Source organism: Strigops habroptila, chromosome 7, assembly GCF_004027225.2.
Source record: "Strigops habroptila isolate Jane chromosome 7, bStrHab1.2.pri, whole genome shotgun sequence".
NCBI classification, from domain to species: Eukaryota; Metazoa; Chordata; class Aves; order Psittaciformes; family Psittacidae; genus Strigops; species Strigops habroptila.
The window spans coordinates 31267203-31287895 of record NC_044283.2 but is presented as its reverse complement, the minus strand read 5'-3'; the positions used below and the strand labels follow the sequence as shown (position 1 = coordinate 31287895).

The 20693-nt window shown below is 39.6% G+C and overlaps 1 protein-coding gene across 6 annotated transcripts; it reads left to right on the top strand.

The window, feature by feature from the left end:
* The first annotated feature begins 15 nt into the window (after positions 1-15).
* Positions 16-20595, top strand: CNOT7 (CCR4-NOT transcription complex subunit 7). 6 transcript variants are annotated; one of them, XM_030493169.1, is made up of 8 exons: positions 49-95; positions 1122-1326; positions 1619-1812; positions 3676-3735; positions 5001-5162; positions 11100-11244; positions 15988-16098; positions 18897-20595. In XM_030493169.1, exons 2-8 carry the CDS (start codon positions 1210-1212, stop codon positions 19023-19025), a joined length of 918 nt encoding a protein of 305 aa, XP_030349029.1. In that variant the 5' UTR covers positions 49-95; positions 1122-1209; the 3' UTR covers positions 19026-20595. The 6 variants fall into 6 exon arrangements, with proteins under 6 accessions (XP_030349033.1, XP_030349029.1, XP_030349027.1 ...); XM_030493167.2 differs by lacking the exon at positions 49-95 and adding an exon at positions 109-278; XM_030493168.1 differs by lacking the exon at positions 49-95 and adding an exon at positions 421-508.
* The last annotated feature ends 98 nt before the right edge of the window (positions 20596-20693 follow it).

Sequence of the window (20693 nt, the reverse complement as noted above, 5' to 3'; positions counted from 1 at the left end):
GTGCGGGTTGCGTCACCGCCGCGCGCCCCTGACCCGAGCGGCGGCGGAAAGGCGCGGGCGGTGATTGGCGCCGCCGTTGGCGGCGGCGGTCAGAGGTGAGGGGGGAAAGTCCGCCCGGCGGCGCGCGGCGATGATGTAATGGCTTTTGTGCGGCGGGGCGGCGCTTCCTGCGTGTCGCGCGGCGGCTGGGGGCTGCGGGGCGATCGCGGGCCGCCGCGGGGCCTCCGCCACAGCGCCGCGGCCCGGCCCGGCCCGGCGCGGCCCGCCCGGCCGGCAGCGTGAGTGAGCCGCGAGGGGGGGCGGCGGCGGCGGCGGCGGCGGCGGGCGGGGGGAGGCACTAGGGCGGCCCGGTGCCGTGCCCCGCTCGGGCCCGCGCTGGCCCCGCTGCTTTACCGGTGGTCGTGGCGGCCCGCTGCGGTTGGGTCGTGGCTTCGCGGGCCGCGCGGCTGCCGCTGGAGGCGGGCGCGGGAGCGGAGCCTTCGCCGGCCCCAGACCGGGGTGGGGCAAGGTAAGCTCGGGTGGCCCCTTCCCACTGCCGCCCGTTCCCCACGGCGGGGTGCTGCCCTGCGCGGCTCTGCGGCTCCTTCAGGCGTTCCTCGGGCCTTGTACGCACAAGGAACCCGTGAGCTGCGTCGGTGGGGCTGTGTCTCAGTCACCTCGGCCCGTACGAGCTGAAAGAGCCTCCCCTGTCCAGGGAGGCGGCCAGCGCGGGCGGCTGCCCGCCGTCCGCAGTGCCCCCAGTTCGGCGTAACGCTAATAGTCGCTGTGCCGCTTCGTTTCTTGTTGCACGCAGCCGTGGCATCCACAGGAATGTGCTCTCGTAACCCATGGGGGAATAGCGCTTGTGGGATCAGGTGTCTCATCTGTTGAACTAGTGCTCCTTGCTCGTTCGCAAGGCTTTGTGCAAGAAATGAAGTTACTAACAAAACCGTAGAGTTTCAGTTTCAGGCAGTATTCTGAACTCACATAGCTGAAATTTGCGTGGTTTTGGTGGCTGTGTTGTGCTTCTTGTATGAAATTCCGAAGAATAAGGCTCGATCCTGTTATTAAAGTGGGTTCCCCCCCCCCCCGATAAATGAAGAATAAAAACTTATACTCTGATACTTTGCTTTGTCTTTTAGGTTAAAAAAAATAAACAGTTGATGTTTTTTTGAAACTGATCCTCAGTCAAGTGTAACTTTTGATGTATGGTCTCTAAAGCCCCCCACTATGCCAGCAGCTACCGTAGACCATAGCCAAAGAATCTGTGAAGTTTGGGCTTGTAACTTAGACGAAGAGATGAAGAAAATTCGTCAAGTTATACGGAAGTATAACTATGTAGCTATGGTAAGTGGGCATTTGATGTTTATCTAGCAAATTACCATGAAAAACATGATGCCTTCATTTGATGTTGGTAAATGAAACCTATGGACTTGTTCACCCATTTTTGTTGAAAGAATAATGGAATCTTAAGGTTGAATTAACGCTGTATAAACATTAGGATCCTGATTGTTACCTTTTTAAAAGCTAAATTTACACACAGTAATCTTCAGCTATGAAACTGTAAGATGCTTGAATGAATGAGCAGCGTGTATTTTTACGGGTGTCTTTTGTTGAAGTTTTAATTCTGTTCTTGCAGGATACAGAATTTCCAGGAGTAGTTGCAAGGCCTATTGGAGAATTCAGAAGCAATGCAGACTATCAGTACCAATTATTACGCTGCAACGTAGACTTGCTAAAAATAATTCAACTAGGACTGACTTTTATGAACGAGCAAGGAGAATACCCTCCAGGAACATCAACTTGGCAATTTAATTTTAAATTTAATTTAACGTAAGTGTTAAATGTCTGTGCTGGTGAATGTATGTTTCTCACTTCCTTAAAATGTGTTCTAGGTTGTGGAACCTGTAGCAACTCTTTTTATCTAAATAATTGGAATGCTATAGATACTTTACGTGAGGGAAAAATTTTGTCAGTCACACACATGCTTTCTTTCCTCACTTCTGTACAGTCTGTCTTACTGTTGGTAATTTGGTTAAAAGGTTTCAAAAAGAGACAGTTATACTTGGTGCAAGAGTTAGCTCAGTGTTTTCATATTTGGAATTTCACACTGCTTCTACCTTAGTTTAACTCTGACTAGATGTTACAGAAGTCACATGTTATTTCTTTTCATATTTTTAAGTGGAAAATACCAATGTGAAGAAAAAATGAAATGTAACCGAAGTGTCTAGAAGGACGCATGACAAATATCAGCAAGTTCTAAAGCAAGTGTGCTATGTCCTCTTTAAAATAACATTATTCTTAAGAGACTCACAATAAGTTCTAGATAATACACTAGTAAATTACATTCAGCTATTTAATACTGCAGCAGTTTGTCGTGTGTTTTTCAAAGCTACATACTCTGAGCTACTGTATTTTAATTTTCTTGTATAGTATCGTTTAGGTTGGAAGGGACCTTTAAGATCATTAAGTCCAGCTGTTAACCTGGCACTGCCAAGTCTACCACTAAATCATTCCATATGTGCCACATCTACAATCTCAGGTCTTTTAAATACCTCCAGGGATGATGACTCCACCACTTTCCTGGGCAGCCTGTTCTAATGCTTGACAACCCTTTTTGGTGAAGAATAGATTGTTGATTCTACAACACAACTCCTGGGAAGATTTTTGTTATGGATTATTTGTGTAAAGTGTTGGTTGATTTTTTTTTTTTTATGATCTGTTAGAGTAATATTGTGAACTTTATTTCACAATGTGATTTTCATCAACGATAAATAAGTATAAACCAAACTTTTCCAGTGGGAACTCCACAGACGCTTCTGTGGAGTTCTGATCTTTAGCAGGTAGCTGACAAGGTTACCCGGTATCTTGAGTTTTTTCCTGAAGTAAACATAATTGGTGTGATAAGTTTTCATATGGCCTTAGTTGAGTTATCAGTGCAAATACTTCTCAGACTTAAGTGTGTTGAAGGCTTTTGGCAGTTTACAAGCTGATCACTGGACAGGTTGATGTACGTGAGTTAAAACTGCAGCCTAAGGGAGCTTCAGAGAACAGACCTTTTTTTCTTCTGCAGATAAAAAGGAGTGTTTTTAAAGTAATCAGGCTTCTTAGAAAGAAAAAAAACCTGCTGCTGTCTCTTGATCTTTCAGCTTTTCTAAACTATCAGTGCTGTGTCTTGTCACCAGTCAGTTTGGGCTGAGGAATGACATGCTTTTTTTAAAAAAGCTTTGTTTGAAGCACCTCTTGAAAGAAATGGGAGTATGGATTTGTTATTTTGGTATCTCTAAACTTACCTGGCCATATAAATGCTGTATAGAAGGTTTCTGTTTTCTTAATAGAAGAATATACTAATCTGGCTAAATATGGGAGGAGGAGAAATGAATTAGTAACTTCCAAACTGTGATCTGGGAAGAAGAGCCTGTGTTATGTTTTATTTATTTTCTTCAAAGGTCCACTTAATGTCAAGCAACTGAAAATAAAAGTAGGTTTCCATCCATTTGTGCCAGATACTGCGTAGATAGGACAGCTTAGTAAGGCAAGATAGGCAGTCACCTATTGCATTCATTAGTAGTTCACTGAGGGATTTTGTACAAAATGTGAGCTAGGTAAGTGCTGCATAAAGCATGAGTGTTTTTTTCCTTTACGTGGTTGGAGAAATCTCTTACTTTTGTCTGTTCCTAAACTTCCTTTTGGGAAGTGGCCCTGTGCCAGGTGTTCTGCTCCTAAAGCAAAACAGCTGTTGGCTGTTCCTGGAAGGTAATTTTTTTGTGTGTGGTTCCAGCCAGGTCTTGCTATAGTGTGCTTTTAAAGAGTATAAATATTTCTCTAAACTAACTATCCACCTGATGAGTGCAGAGCAACAAACTAGAATTGAAGCTCCTTCTTTTAAAATAGGCATGTTTGGATGGGTTCTTTAATGCGTTATGGAGGTGGACAGGTGTTGGGAAGCTGATGCCTTAAAGCTGGAGAACTAATGAGCAGCTGTGTGGGAGGGAGGGGAAAAATACAACACAGTCTCGAGAATGTATCTCTGAGTTCTGATGAATGATGACCTGCTGTTAGGAATAAGGAGTATAAGTCTATGACTGAATCTAGTAGTCAAGTTTGATATATTAGTTGTCGTGTCTGTTTTATTTTCTGTGATTTGTCTTGGTTGGGTTTTTTTATTTTTTTTTATTAAAATTGAAAACTGTACACTGAAGAGACTGTAGAATACTATGTTGTGGACAGTAATATGAGTATCATCTTCTAGGTAGGTTAAACTTTAGGGGGAAAAAACCCAAGCATCCATTTCATCAAAAATCCCTGACTTTACAAAAATATTAGTAGTAAAGGGAATAAATAGAGGGATAAGAGGGGATCAAACAAGGCATAAAGGAATCTTTTTCCAGCCTGTTAAATTTTAGGTCCAAAATATGGCTATTAGAAGATGGTCTTTTAGAAAGAAAATGTTAGGCTACCTGGATTTTAAGGATTGACTAGGTGGAACAAAGACTTAATTTCCAGTTGTAGTGAGAAGGAAGTTTTGATGTCTAAAAATTTACATAGGCTTAAATCATAAGAATATGTGAAAAATATTATCCACAGAACGAATACAGCATTGGGATCTGAAGTGTACTGTTCCTAGTTCTATAATGTAACATGTTAGGGCTTCAACTGTTATGTTTCATTTGTCACAGCTCCAGTAATAGATCTTATTCGATAAAATATCTGTATTCATACATTCACTTTCCTTAGATTTGCAAAAGAGGAGTTCTAGGTAACGGGAAGAGGATTAGGAACTAGTTTTTTATGAAGGAGGTGAGAATGGAGGTGCTGGGAATGGTGAAATGCTAGTGAAGGTTCCCAAAAGCTATGAAAATGGTTTGTTTTGAAATTAACACGGGGAAAAAAAATGAAGTTGCTCCTGCTCTGTGCTGGTGAAGTCTGTTGAGTGAACATCAAAAAAAGAAATGATACCAGGTTTATAATCACTGAGGTTTGTATATTTTGAAATTTACTTTTCCTCTTTCTTTTTTTAGAGAAGATATGTATGCCCAGGACTCTATTGAACTGTTGACAACATCTGGTATCCAGTTTAAAAAGCATGAAGAAGAAGGAATTGAGACGCAGTACTTCGCAGAACTGCTTATGACATCAGGAGTTGTACTATGTGAAGGGGTCAAGTGGCTTTCCTTTCATAGGTAAATTCTGCATGTTAAGGATTGGAGTTTTCGATATTGATTATTGAATTCTAGAGCTTGGATTTCACATCTCGTGTGACTTAGAAAGTATTTCTGCTGTAGTACTAATTTTGTATTAGAATAGAGTGTGGTGGTGGTTACACTGTAACCAGAAAACTGTAAACCAGAAAAACGTGAATCTCCTAAGCCAGCAGGTGGCATTGTATCTTTTAATATCACACATGCAAGTAATAATTGTAACGACGATAAAAGCAAACTATTCCTAAGCAATTATTGAGCAAATGCAGTTTGTCTCATTGAGAGACTGCAGAATTATCAGAGAAGAGTTCTATAAAGCACTTTTAAATTTGTTCTAAATCTCCTGGTAATCTGGGCAGCTGAAATTACCTGTCTTGGAAGGAGAGTCCTGATAAGCCTTGATTCTATATTCAAAGCCTTGAATATATTTTACTATTCATGCCATCACAGGAGCACATCTTCCAGTAGAAGATGTAGAAATAGAAATGTGAATGCTAAATCTCTATGAATCTGTCAAGATACAAAAGACCTTCAGGCGTTAATAAGATTTAACACCTTAAAACTTAGGCAGTAGTTGTTGTGTAGTCAGCTACCTGCCAGAGATAATTTGCACTTTTTGCAAGCATCAGTGGCTTTAATGGCTTGTTGCTATGTAATGCCCTCAGGTTGACATCTTAAATGCTGGCTGCTAAGCAGGTCAACAAAGGTAGAGCAGACATTTTAGCTTAGTCTAGTAGTTTCCTTACAGTCTTATTCTTGTTTATCACGCATGCTGCATTGGTGAGCAGTATTATCTAGATGACAAAATTAGAAAAAAAGGAAATTATTCATTCTTAAGTATTAAATCTTGGAGGGGAGGCTTGAAGAGAGAGTCACATGGAATTAGAGAAGTGTTTATATTTTTAACCAACTGACAAATAAGGATTTCTTCAGCAAGCAATGTAAAACAGTAAAAGAAAGATGCATATAACAGCCTGTTGTGGAGTTCATCGTTTTGACTTGCTTTGTAGAATGCAAGTATTAGACTGACTTTCTTTCCAAAAGGAGGGGGGGAAAAGGCAGCTAACAAAAAAAAAAAGGGGAGATCCTCTTTGAGTACGCTTGTCACCTGATCTGCCTCCATCTTCCACTGGCAGCTGTCTCTACTCACAATATGACTCCAAAATAATCTTACTCTTGCTATCCTGCTACTGTGGCAGCACCTTGGGGGAAGAATACTGAATGCCATGAACTGTGTCGAACTACAAAGGCTGAATTAGTGAATTATGTTTCTTTCAGCTTCCTAAACCCATTATTATGGGCTTTTATGTGCATATTTTTGATTCTCACTTGACTATAGTAAAATAATCTGGGTGGATCAGGAGAAGGGGTGGGGAGGCGTGTTACGCATGTATCTGGTACATCAGCAACCACGTAGAAGCAGTTAACAGCTACAAGTGTGTTTTTCCAATATCACCTAGTAAGTTTAAGGGTCCAGCGTAAGCTATCCTAGCAAAAGAATACCTGAACCATTTCCACACTAGGGATTCTTTCTAAAGCATAATTACATCGATTGTGTGTGATTCCTGACTCTCATGCTGGTTGAAGTGTAGTGCAAACTTTGAGCAATAATGCAGTTTTTACTAGTGCAGCTTATGAAGGTGTTTGGAATGGCTTTATCAAAGTCCAATTTCATCTGTGCTAAAATGAGTTGCTGTTGTAGACTTCACTGAAAATGTCTTTAGAAATCCTCTTAAACAGCTATTTCAGTAAATGTTTATCCAACACTGATTATCCACAACTCTGCTTGATGTCAGAAACTGTTTAAAGGCTCTTGTGCTTGATAGAGTATGTTGATATTGTCTTGAGCACCGAACTTGGGAGTAATGGGTTAAGCTGAGATTGCACAAAGCTACAAATGAGCATGAGTCACATAAAATGTGCCACAAAGATTAGTAAACAGCTGTTTCTAAATATATCTTGTGTTGACTGTGATTATGGATTGTCAGTGGAAGCTTAAACAACAGGACAGCTCTGTTAAATTTGTTTCATGTAGGCTTTCCATGCAGTAGTTATTTTACTACTGAAAAAAGGTGTACTTGATAGTTGCTGACTGTGCTATTGGTTCTGTTTCCTTAAAATGCTTCAGTTACTGCTAATCCTCCAAGTTTATGAGTATCTTAGGAAGTGGGCAGAGGGAAATTACTCCTTTTTCAGAGTGAGCTTGTGTGTTGGTTTTGTTTCATTTCCCAGTCTTTGATTTACTTGAACTCTTACGTAGTTTATTTCTAAGTTCTTAGCTTCTAAAATAGCTTTCTTTGTGTGCTTTGTGCTTTTTAGCTCTGCATTTTGATGTAGCTGCCTTGGCTTCCTTACTTACTGGCAAATCTCTGTGGATCTGCAGCTCTGCCAGGCATAAGTGAAGAACCATTTGCACTGTCACTGATTCTTGTATATATCACAACTTCATAAGCAACTCAAATCTTGTGTGTGTTAAAATGTATTTTGAGCTGAGAGAGGAGGGGGAAGCCCTGAATTTCTGATTCTTGTCACAGTCAAGAGCTGTGAGTGCTTGGCAGTCTAACAAGTTATAAAACAGAACAGCTCAAATACTGTTGTTGTGGATGTTCAACTGGCTGATGTGCTGAAGCTTTGAGTGTCCACTTGTGTGCAACCTCCTCAATCTACCTTTGGAGGCACTATGCAGATATGCCTCTCTCTTAACCCAGATGTTTTTTGGAAGTGGGAAGGTTCCAAGCTATTGTATTTCAATACGCATTTGTGCCGAACTGTTTTTAGTAAAATTGAATCTGTTGGCTCATTTCTGTTAGCCAGTTAGAAAATAAACTAAAGCTTTCTCAGGTCTGTCAGGTTTTGATTTATTTCAGAGACTGCTGGTGCTTGAGTAGAGTTCATTGTTAATTGGCTATCTGAATTTCTGGAAGAAGGGGAAAGAAATACAGGCATCTTTGATCTTTTCCATGGTCTTGTTGCCTACAGCTGTCCATGTTCAGTGAAAAAAAGAAAAGAAAAAAGCTTTCTGGCTCCAGGGATTGTGGTTAGCTGCACTAAGTAACATTAGGTGATTATATTGGGACTAGTGAAAGCTTTATAAGGAAAGGAAGCCTATGTGCTTCAGGGTAGAAACCAACCACTAATTGTCTGTTAGAGGATTAGAAGAAAAGTTCTTTAATGAGCATGTAATTACCAAATTGCTCATTGTGGACTTTCTTACCCTTGTCAGCATTCAGCAGCAGTGGCCACTCAAAAATTTTTGAACTGGATGTATCTTAGTCTCGAATTGGAGTGATGGTCCTTATGTCTGTAAGCTTGGATGACTGGAGCATATTACCCCGAAAAAAGTATACTACAAAGATTATGTAAATGCTTTTATACTGCAATTGTGATTAGCAAAGTGTGGTTTGTGGTGATTGTTATGAGCACAATGGGACTAAGTCTAAGCAGCTGGAACTTAAGAAATGTGAGACATCGTTTGTTTGAGCTGACGAAAGCTAACTCAGGCTTAGGATCCCAGAGCAGATATCTGACTGAAATGTAGTCATGCAGTGGAAGAGCAATCATGTCTGTTAAACCCACTGTTCGAATACCATGTTCCTTTTTATGCATGAGGATCCTGGAATGAAAGAATCTGCTACAGTCGCCAAGGGGGAGAGGAATTCATCAAAATTGCAGATCTATGACAGCCTGCTCCCTCTCAATACAAATAGTAAATGAATCTTTCTTTTCTTACAGTACTTCCTTCTTAATAGAAGTTGAAAGTGTTTGAGAGTGTATGTTTGATAGTAATTCAGTCATGTACATAATTCTTCTGGGTAGAGGAGGGAAGTCAAGAACCTTAAGAGGACCACAAATACTGTTTTCTTCACTTTAAAAGTTTTAATACAGCTATTACATTTGAGCCACAAGGATGACCAATGTCAGGAATTCAGTGAGTTAATAAGCTCTCTCGTCTCTAGTGGAGTAAGTCTTCTTAATTCTGAACAGCCCTTTCTGCATTTTTCTGAACAGCCTTTTTTGCTAACGTGGCTTTTTTCATTTTTTTTCTCTAGAGGCTTTATGCTTGTACAGGCTTCCCCCCTTCCCCTCCCTGTGATCTAATAAAACTAAGCTTCCAAGCTACTGTTTTGCCAAGTATATTTCAAATTCTTACTTTATAAGACTCGGCTGAAATCCTTATTTATCTTGGGCTTCTTTGCGCCTGGCCAGTGGCTGCTGCTGTAGAGGTTGGAGTGCTGCCAGCACAGCTTCAAGGCACCAGATGCAGTGCAGGATTCATTCAACATGAAATTCCTGTTTATAGAGTACTGGAAACCCCCCATGGGAGGGCTGCAATAGTCCATTACTTCTGTATATCTTATAATAATGGACTTCTAGCAAACATTCAATTCATTCCCGGTATGTTCAATATTTTCTACCCTCTGTCTGGAAAATCATAAGATGATGTAGAGAACCCCGTCATATAAGAAAGGTACAAAAAGCAATCCTCTTCACATTGAACTTGCAAGCTAAAGCCTTGAGCTTACGTCAGAAGTCATCAGTCTTTATGGGTGCTAAATATCCACAGGACCAGTACTACAGTGCCTATTTGTAACTGATTTGTCTTCTGTACTCTCTCAGTTAATTCTGCTCATCTCTCAGATAAAGATCTCGGTCAGTACTTACCAAGTTGCAGAATTCTTGCCTTTGGGGATGATCCTCATGTAAGCAAGAATGAACATGAAGTCTTACACTGGGAATTTGGAGTCTGTGGTAGCCGTCAGTTCACTTAATTGTCTCCCAGCTATACACAAAAGTTCCTTAAGCAGCAGAGCTGGTGCAGCCTTCAGTAGAAGCAGCCCTGCTATGTGTTTTCATCATCTTTGTTAGTACAGGTGTTTTTAAAATCGCATGTCAGTAAAATCTAGGAACTGATTTGGTTCAATGCAAACCTAATAACAAAGAAGAGAACGTATCTGCCCCCATCTAGTGTATGTACGTATGTGTACACAGGCAGTCCTGCAAGGGATCAGATCAGATTCATGATCAGATCATGGCTTTTAACTTCTGTCTTCCTAGGGAAAAGAATAACTAGGCATCACTGCTTTTTGTTGTGGCATTTAGTCCTGCTTAGTACCTGACATCTGTCTTTCCTGTGCTTTAAACCCTATGTTTCCTATCATAACCCTTTGTGACAGTATATGGTTTCCCTTTTACTGCCTCACCTTGTTCCTATGTCCTCATTCTTCAGTCAGGCTCTCAAGAAGGAAGTCTTCCCAAATTCTTCGTTCCACATACATACTATAATATCTCAGTTTCTTCTACCAAACCTGTACTGCTAGATTATCTTGCTGCTTCCTGCTGACTTACATGTACACACAGAAGTTTTTCCAACTTACTCTTTTTGGAGGCAAGAACAGAGTAATAGTCTATAATCTTTTTCCAGTTGTCTAACTGTGTGCTGGTTTAATTGGGGAAGTTGAAAGACAATCCGCTCTTCTTTGTTGATGAGAGTGTAACTTGCCTTCAGACATAAACATGTGTTGGCTCTGGAAACTCCTTAATCTTTTGTATTTCAAGAACTGTAGAAGTCTCTGTCTTGTTCAGTTTGTAGTGAGAAACTCTATTCTTACACTCTGGTGTAAGTTCTTCTCAGATGAAGCCACAGCAGCATTACCTTGTTTCAGGATTTAGAGGAAGTCCTATAGGCAGACCTTTTTGCTTCTTTGTGTTCTTGGCCTCGCTCAGACTAAATTAAAATACTTTCTCTGGGGTGTGTAATAGGGTCATTTACACTAAAGCTTAGCGTTTCGTAAGAGTCAGTCTTAACTGCATTGAAATTAAGCAAAGTGTCCTGTTAATGTGTAATGAAGTCTTGATGTTGGAAGTGAGAAGGATGCTTCTAAATTATTGGCTTATATTGTTTTTGTTATTAATTTGCAGTGGATATGACTTTGGCTATCTAATCAAAATCCTGACAAACTCTAATTTACCTGAAGAAGAGCTGGACTTCTTTGAGATACTGCGGTTGTTTTTCCCGGTCATCTATGATGTAAAGTATCTCATGAAGAGCTGCAAAAATCTGAAGGTAAGTACCTGCTAATGGCTCAGAACAAATTTTGTGTTTGGAGACAGAATTCTTTATGCCCATTTTCTGGTTTTGCTTTGATAATACCTATTAAGCACTGTTGTCTCGAGCTTTATGTATTTAATATTAAAGGCTATTGATAGAAGCAGGTGGGAGCACATTGCAACTGTTATAACTGCTTACCTGTTAAAAATTGCATGTTGATGCTGCATTTACAGTGCCCAGGCTTTGTTGACAGATGATAAACCCATGTTTGAAATTAATCCTTCACTTTTTGAGCCATCAGAATTGATGGGTTTTGTATATTCTTTATTTCCTCATTGTGCAGTCCGCTAAAGGACTGCAGTCATCTTGGCAAAGGTAATTGCAACGATGATGCTGTGGAATTATCTTTGGAAGAGGAATGGAGTGAAGAATATTTCAGATGGCTTCATAAGGAAAGATAAACAACAGCATATGTTCAGGGACAACATGTGACTTCTAGGCAAAAAAAGCAGTACTAGAAACTAATCTCATGTCAAGCCAGTGGGGCTACTAATTGGCTTACTCTGTCAGGCATAAAATTTGGATACTTAATTGGCCTGGAGGATGAATGGAAACTGGAACTAAGTATGCGAAGGGGAAGACAGCAAATGAAAGAGGCTACGGGGACTGTGGACAGCTTTACTTGCCAAAAAACTGTAAGAGTCTAGACTGCTGCTGGAAGGAGGTGCATAGCAGTTAATGGCTTGCTGCTTTTATGGGAAGTAATTCGATTCTCTAGGCTTTCTTAATGAGAACCTGCAGGAAAAAGAACACTGACTGTAGTACAACCAAATCCTAAGGGATGGCTTGCCGCTTCATCGTGCTGAACCAGTGATCTGCATGCAGTTTATAGTCCTCTGTTTCTTTCTGAGATAAACTAATAGAGCATGTAAATCTTTAGTAGCCTACTTGTGTGGGAAGTAAATAGTGTGAATCCTTTCGTTAATTGAATTAATGTTGAAAAAGGAGACCTCCCTTCGAGTCAAAAAGAGAAATACACCTACCTGTGTTCATCTAGAGCTGTTATTGGTATAATCAGCTGGGCACATGGCCGAGTATTAGCAAACATCATACACACAGTTTTTCTCCACAGGGGCCAGAAGAAAAAATTAAATGTTCATAAACTTCAGGAGTCTTAAAGGAAGGGCTAGGGGAGGCAAACCCCAAACAAAAAACATCCTCACTTTATCACTCCTGGTGAAACAAAGTAAAGAATCTGATGTCTTAGTGGTCGCAACATGCTTTCCAAAACCAGAATGTGTAATCCAACTTTAGTGATGTAGGAGAGGTGACAATGTCACCATTCCGGAGGTGACATTCCCAGTGAGTTTGGGGAAGAGGGGGATTATATTTCCTGTCATTTCATTAAGATGTAGTTTTGTGTAACCTTCATTGTTTAGAGATGCTAATGTTTTTTTGGAGACAAGATAAACCCTCCCAGGTTTTATTTCAGCAAACCTTAAGAAAAAGGGTGACACTATTTTTTTCAGAGCTCAGTATGTAGGTCAGTTTCCTGCAGTAAATCTTGATCCTGTCACCTAACATGCAGACTGGTAATGACAGCAGGGAAGGGATGTGGACTACCCTACCCCTCCAGATTTACCAGTGATGAAATTGTGATGGACTTGTACTGTACCGAGAGCAGCTATCAGAAACAAATTGCTAAACATGCAGTTTTGTGACTCTAAAAATGCATGCACTGTCTCCTAATGTGTCACTTTCAATCTCTTATTAAATTGCAGTGAACTGAACTGCTGTGCAGTTGTCCTTTATTGACTAGTCTAAGTTACTTTTCATATGGAAGTCACTAACTTGCTGTAGGTCCCTCACTCACTGCCTCCACACAGCCAAAAAGGAGTTTTTGGCGTTGGGAAGAGAAACGTGCTTCAGGATTGGGAAGCTGTTTGATGCTCTTTTTGTGGAATTAAGTAGTCTGTTTTTAAGTTTCTGAATTTACAGTATGTTACTCTAACTTAAATGGACATGAATGTACTTTGCTGGCATGCAGGTTGGGAGTTAACTTGGGATATTAATGTACTATAGGTTAAACTCCTGCTTGTTCTCAAAAAATCGTTCTATGTAAACAATTCCAAACCTTTTGATAGTAATGGTAACTCTAAGGTAGATTTATAAACCTTGTTGGAAACTTGCTCTTTATATGGGAGTTTGTACAGAACAATAAATTCTGGTACCAGCGCCATGAAACCAGAGTTTGAGCTGCATTTGCTGTTGACCGTGGTGGTGTGATTATGTAAATCAGTCTGTGGCTTTTTTCTTGAAAGACCGATGGTCTGAAAATTCGGGAAGAATTTGTCCTTCTCTCCTAAGAATAAAATGTTCTTATCTGGAGTGTGAAAGTCTTGCCTGAAAGAGAATCGCAATAGTCTATTAATTTTCAGAGACAACCAAATTTTATTTTGCAGTTATAGACCGAGAAGTTCCACACAAGTAGTGTGTGATATATTTACAAATGGATATATACCATTAAAAGCACTACTTTCAAAGCATTCTTCTGTAGGCTGCAGTTACTGTAAATTTTGAATTACTAAGGCTGCATTCCAAAGCTTGCAGCTGCTGCATGACTACTACTGATTTTTATTCTTGTGTTTTCCTCAAAGTTACTTTAAGCTAGAGTAGATAGTGTTACAGCTAGCAAAACCTGACGATGAGACACTGCTTATTCACAGCTTGAGGAAGTAGAGGGCTTGGGAGCAGAAAATGATGCCTTGAAAGGGTGTGCGCCTACCTGCTGTTGCTAACTCTTCACAGCTTAGTATTGGAGTTTGAAAGCAGTGAACATGCTTGTATCTGAGATGCCTTTTTTTTTTTTCTGCTGACCAGTAACCCTCAGCATGTTTTTTAGTGTAAGTTAGATTACCGAGCATGTTTGCAGTGTTCAAATGTTGTATCCAAGCACGTAAAGAAACTAGGTAGCTTCAGAGCTTAACCAGATAGTGTATAGACTTACTATCTTAAACTTTTGTAAACTATATTCTTGCTGCTCAAGCTAGAATAAAATTAGCCATACCAGTACTAGGTTGGTTTGTAGGTGTAACTTCAGAATGGTATTACTGAAGCTTCCATCTTTTTAAACAAAACAGAAACCTGGCCCAAAACCTGTTGCCATAAGATTCACAGAGATTCCCATAATGTTTGATCTCATTTTCAGATCAGGCTTTATTGCGCTCTTAGTTTTAACTGTAATTGTTATGCTTTTGCCTCTTATTGCTTCCCTTCCTGTACTTGAAATGGGTTAAGAGTGCAAGGAAAGGTGAACTCTAATACTAGGCAGTCTTTCTTTAAAAACACTGCCTCTGCGCAACATTCTTTTCCCTTCCAAAGCTTATGGGAGCACTAAGCATTTTGTCTTTACATTTTTGATCTTTCTAGACCTTAAAGAATGTGCACATGCTTTAGTCTGTTTCTAGTAGCTTTATGGCTTTAATGACTTAAAAAAAAAAAAGGATTTATGTACAAAATTATGTGCTCACGGTGTAGTTTACAGCATTAAAAGACTGCAGTTACAGTATAGCATGTCTGTACTTCAACAGCTCTGTGTTCTGTGTAAAACCAAACAGATTCTGACAGGCTTGCTTCCAAACATAATGGTTATTACCATTTGGGGGGTAATAATCCCCAAACAATAAACAAGAGATTTATTTAGTCACTTTGCAGTTAAGGGAATAGTTTTTCACATAAGCTTTTTGGGAAGAAAGTTTGCTTCAAAACTGGAGAAGTTTTACCTTTAAGAGCAGATAGATTTGCAACTTTGTAGCTTCACCATGTATCAACATTCAAAGGAGACAATTATTATTTTGAATTGTTCCCTTTTTGTATGTGAGATGTTTAAATACTTTTATAAGAAATAGGTTTCATTACAACACGTGACAAATATGGATCTCTAACGGAAAAGCTGCCTATACTGTTGGATTTTAGTATCTTGGAAAACTAGTTGCAAGGCAGTGGATTTTTCTTGCATTTTTTTTTCCCCCTATCCTCTTATGACAGCTGATAAAACAAACTTTCACAAGGGGTAGCATGTCTTGTAGAGATGGAGTGGATGCTTTCTTCCTCTTTGGACTTTACCATCAGGTTTCTAAATGCCTGCTGTGTAACACTTTCCTGGACTCCCTGTAGTGTGCTAGATACTTAAGGATACTCTTGGTTTTTGTGAGGGGAAGTGGAAAAACTCTCACCTTAGTTGTTGAAAGGTAAGTGGAAAGAAAAAGGTCTTCCTGTTTCAAAGGAAGCCTGGATATCTTAAGTCATGGAGGCTTATGGGCACCTCATTTGTAAGCACTTGAATTCTTGTGTTTGTAGAACAATGTTTTTACCTTTTAAACTTTCATGCAAATAGGAGTACAGGAGCACCTGGTTTTGTTCTTCAGCATTGCCAGTTCTTTCAACATCTTAAAGGAGTTGTTTTGTAAAGTAATAACATCTGGTTAATCAAGAAGCTGGAACACAAAGGAGTAGTAGTTTTGTTCATACTGCTTTATTTAATCACTACTGACATAGAATTCTAATGTTGCTATTGATACTGAATGTTTGATTTTTCCAGGTGTGTATTTATTTAGTATAATACCTGTTTCAGCTACTGTGCAAATGTTAAAATACGCCTGAGGTTGACTTGTGTAACAGATTTGCCCCAAATACAGCTGTTCTGTTTTGTGCTTTAATTTATTTTTCAGCAGTTAACACAATTGTTTTCTTTTTCAGGGTGGATTACAAGAAGTGGCTGAGCAGTTAGAGCTGGAAAGGATAGGACCACAGCATCAGGCAGGATCTGATTCTTTACTCACAGGAATGGCCTTTTTCAAAATGAGAGAAGTAGGTGGACATACTGGTTTTATCTATCTCCATGATAGTAATGTGCTGTGATAGGCAGATGGAGTTGCTGATTCTGTTAAGTCTGCTGTATTTTAAGGAGGTCAGGGGTCACTCTTGACAAAGACAAGACCACCTGTGTTTTCCCCAGAGTAAGTGTGAACCAGCCCTACTGATTCTCTGCTTAGATGCTGCAAGTGAATATTGCTTCCTGTTTCTGTGCCTGGCTTTTGAATTCTTTTTTTGTGGGTTCTTGGTTTTGGTTTTTTGTTTTTTTTCCTTTACCTGTTTTGCAGGGTACCTTTTTTTAGGTGTCTCCTGCAGTGAGTTTATGAGCTGCTGGAAGCATACTCTCTCAGGGGAGTATGCTTCCCATACTCCCATACTTAAAGCCAACTTTCTGGAAGCTTCTGCTCAGCGTAGAACTCGGCTGGTGTGCACTGCTGCTTATGACAGGCCTAGAGAGGGAAAAAGTGTTGACTAGTCACAGCTTAACTTGCAGGCTATAGGTATATTAAATAATGACTTCCAGGCTGCTGTGGAAAACGTCCATGCATTTGTTCCTTACTGTTAAGTAAAACACAGATTAATTCAGGTTCTAAAAGACTATACATCTGTCAGTTAATTCAAGGTTTGCTGTAAGAGAAATCAGGCCTTAGAAGCTTCACATCTCCTTACTATTTGTCTGCATACACCAGGAAGATATTAGGTTACTTTGCATTAGCTGAACAAATAAATGTTAAACGGACCTCTTCTGGAAAGCAGTTGCACTGGGCAAATGCCAGTACCTCTGAACACGGCATTCTGCTAGCAATTCAGTGTCGCTTACCATGTCAAAATAGATGGCAGTAGCAAACCTCATCTTTTAATAAGGTTTAGTGTGAAGTGTCTACTTTCTGTAATGCAACCTTTTGTATAAAGGAGAAAATGACCACAAGTTTCTGACAAATACTGGTGAGACAGCAGGTAAAAAATAAATGCATGATTTAAAGTGGTTTGCTCATCATAGCACTCTGTTCTGCCTCCACTGGAATTGTTGCAGTTGTCAAGCAGGCCATAGGCTACAGATATAATAGAGACGATTGTGTTTCTGGTATGATCCAAGGCCAGTGCGGCTAACTGCCATCTGCCCAGTATTGTTCTTTCATTCTTGAATTGGAAACAAAATCCCAAGCAAATAAAGGGAAAGGGAAGGTATGTGAAAATCATGCCTAAGATACTGCCTTTCAGGTTAGTTTTCTAGAGGAAAAGGTTCAAACCCAGGATCATTCCTCTAACGAGATGCAGTTTGTGTTATGTGGCAAATTAGCTTCTTGAGCTTTTTTACCAAAAGCTGTTATTGGGAGAAATAGAAACCTTGGTTTTTAGTGCAAAGCAGCCAACAGTCATGGATTTGATTATGATGATTTTTTTCAGTACTTTCTCTGATTCTTTGCAAATGCAGCCTTTCTAAATAAGGGCACAGTAGTCAGAAATATTTAATGTGCATTTTTAAAGTCTCTTCAGTAGAGTTCATTGTTTAGAAATGTATTTGAGTGAAAATAATTTTACAATGCTTTTGGAGGTACAAAGTTGTTTTACTAATTGCTGTGAAGGATTTGCAGCTTGCTTGATGGGTTTTGGAGTGCCAGCCAAAAAAAGTTACTGATACGTTTCTTCCCATCAGAAACACTTAAATACTGATTCTGCAACAGTAGAACTGCTGTTTTGGAGTTTTCCTACCTAATTCTTTCAAGAACTGTTGGGGGCTTTAAAGCTTTTAATTGAGGTCTCCAATTCCTGCAGTACGGAACTTCCCATCCAGACCATGGTGCTCAGAGTAGACCTTGAAGGGCGAAGTTGTAAGCCTGGGTGGTATATGCAGCCCTTTGCATTCAGATTGTGTAGCGTGTCCACCCTGCTCCTGCATGATTCTGGCTGTCTTAGGTTTCTGATGTTGATGGTCATAGAATCATAGAATAGTTAGGGTTGGAAAGGACCTTAAGATCATGATGATTCGGAAGGTCAGCCACTGGGAGGTGCTTGGTTGCCATGAAGTTTTTAGGGTGAAAATTTTTGTGTAGGTGTCTGCCCTCTTATTTTTGTGGGGTAATTCATGATTTTGCTTGAAAACTTAAGTCTGAAAGGTAGAATATGATGGGTTATGTATGTCTTCCACTGAAAGGTTCTCTTTGCAATTAAGACTTGTGTAAATGAAGTCTTAGAACAAAATCTACTTCAGTTTTGCTGTTCCTTATTAAATGAAGTTCCTCTCTGTGAGGAGCTAGCTGGAAATGTGTCCTGCATTTCTTTGAACACTGTAATGGGTTTTGTGCTCAAACATTCTCCGCATGCTCAAACCTTTATAATATAAATGAGGACATACCTCCATTTCAAGACACACTCTGATGAAAACCATGACACTGAGGAGTAGAGTATGGGCACCAATGGTGGATGCTAAGCGTATGCGAGAAACTCCACAGAGATCGGTTGGAGAGATCTCTTTGCTGCACTTGCAGAAGAGTGGGTGATAACTGATAGTACAGAATTACTAAGACATTGCATTTGGCTATTTCATCAGGAAGGGTGCACAGGAAGACTGATTGTATTCCTTGACAGATTTACTTTAAAGAATCATGTCATATGAGCACATTTTGATAATGTGTTGAGATTAAGTGTATTATGTTAATTATATCAGCTTCTGCACCTTGGGATTTGATATGTTGTGCTAAAAAGAAAGTAACATTTTAACGCCTTTCTATAATTCTGTTTAAACTGAGCCTTTTCTTTGGCAATAATTTGTCTCTCTTTTAACTCTTTAGATGTTCTTTGAAGATCACATTGATGATGCCAAATATTGTGGCCATTTATACGGCCTTGGTTCGGGGTCATCTTATGTACAAAATGGCACAGGAAATGCATATGAAGAAGAAGCCAACAAACAGTCATGACATGAAATGAAATGAAAGGCCGTCTTTTTGACCTCCACGTGCTTGTATATAGGTTTTATCTCTGGTTGAACCCCTTGGACAATAAGGCTTTTTTTCCCCCTTTCTCAGCACACTTTCTTTTCTGCCTTTGTACGTACTAAACTTGACTGTTCCTATCACAGAATTTTGATCTTGATATGTAAAATTTTCTGGGTTACATTTTGCCCTCATAACTAGCCCATTTGTAAAGAAGCATGTATAGGATCAGTGTGGCAGAGAGAAGGGGAAAGTTAAATCATAATGAATTTTAAGTCTGGTAAACTTACCTGTATTGATCTTCTGGTGTTTTGTCTCTTTTCCCCTCCCTCCTCCAAATTAACTGGCACTGATTGTAACTAACTTTCCCCACTCATGTCTGTTCCTTCCAGTATGCAGGCGTTTTAGCTATTCAAGATTGTGGACCATCAAATTTGCACTTTAGAGAGTGACTCTGACTCAGATCCTCTGTTTTAGTTGAAGTTTTGTTTTGTTTTTTTTTCTTTAGCCCTCAGCTAGAAAACAATCATCTGCCAAGTTCAGCAGCTTCATGCTGTATTGCCTTGGTGTCTCAAGCCACAGAACGTGACTTCCCTGCTGCATAACCTCTGTTTGTTCGAGCAAAACAAACTAGTGAAATCATAGTAACTGCTGTTATTTTACTAGTGTTCAGTCATCTTCAAACTCATCCTGCACATGTCAACTGCTGGTTGGCCTTCTGCTTTAAAACCGCTCTGTAATGGGGGAAAGAGGCTTGAAAAAACAGCTTTACACCCTTCAGGAAAAGAACAGCTATCACTTCAGCATTTTTGCCATGAAGCTGAGAGTTGAAGGATATTGGAATAGTAGGAGTTTTGTAATGGCACGCTTCCCTTGATTAACTTCCTAGCTTTTATTCTAGTAACGTCCACCTCAAATATTTTTTATGAAGTCATATTTATTACGTACTTGATTTCATGATTTTTGAAAGTCAGTTTAGTTAAAGACAAAACCCAAAGATCTGAAAAAAATACTATTTAATTGAATTAGAAGGACAATTAAATCGTGCTTTTTTGTAGTTGCTACAAAGACAGATGTTACAGATATTTGTTGTAAAACAACAAAATATAAATAACTTCTAGCTAATAAAATTACCTGAGGAGTGTAATGCTAGTTTATTTTTGAGTATATCTTAGCAATATATTTTAGATATATTGTTTTAAAGGACCCTAAACGACATTCTTAACTCTGCATAGCATGTGTACAGAGCAGTTGTGCAGGAAGGACTTTCTGGTATTGAATAGCTAAATACTAGCCTGAAATGATGGAATGTGCGACACCGTGTGCCTGTGTGCGCGTGTTTGGCATGGAAATCAATAGTAGAAGAATCTCCAAATGTTCGCCAAATTACTCTGTTTTACCTTGTACTTAAAAAATCAAAACACCTTTTTTCATTGAGTTACAATGATGTAACTGGGTGGTCCTTTTTAAACAACAAATAATTTGCATAACAGAGGGTATTTGTTATTAAAGCTTTTGTAAATAAAGGCCTAAGAAATGTTTTCTTACATAACAACGCACTGGTGGTTTTGTTGCAAACTTTTTCCAGGTGTATTTAGTCAGTTCAGTTCTGCATTCTGTTTCATTTAGGTAGGATAGTTCTCTTCCATGTGC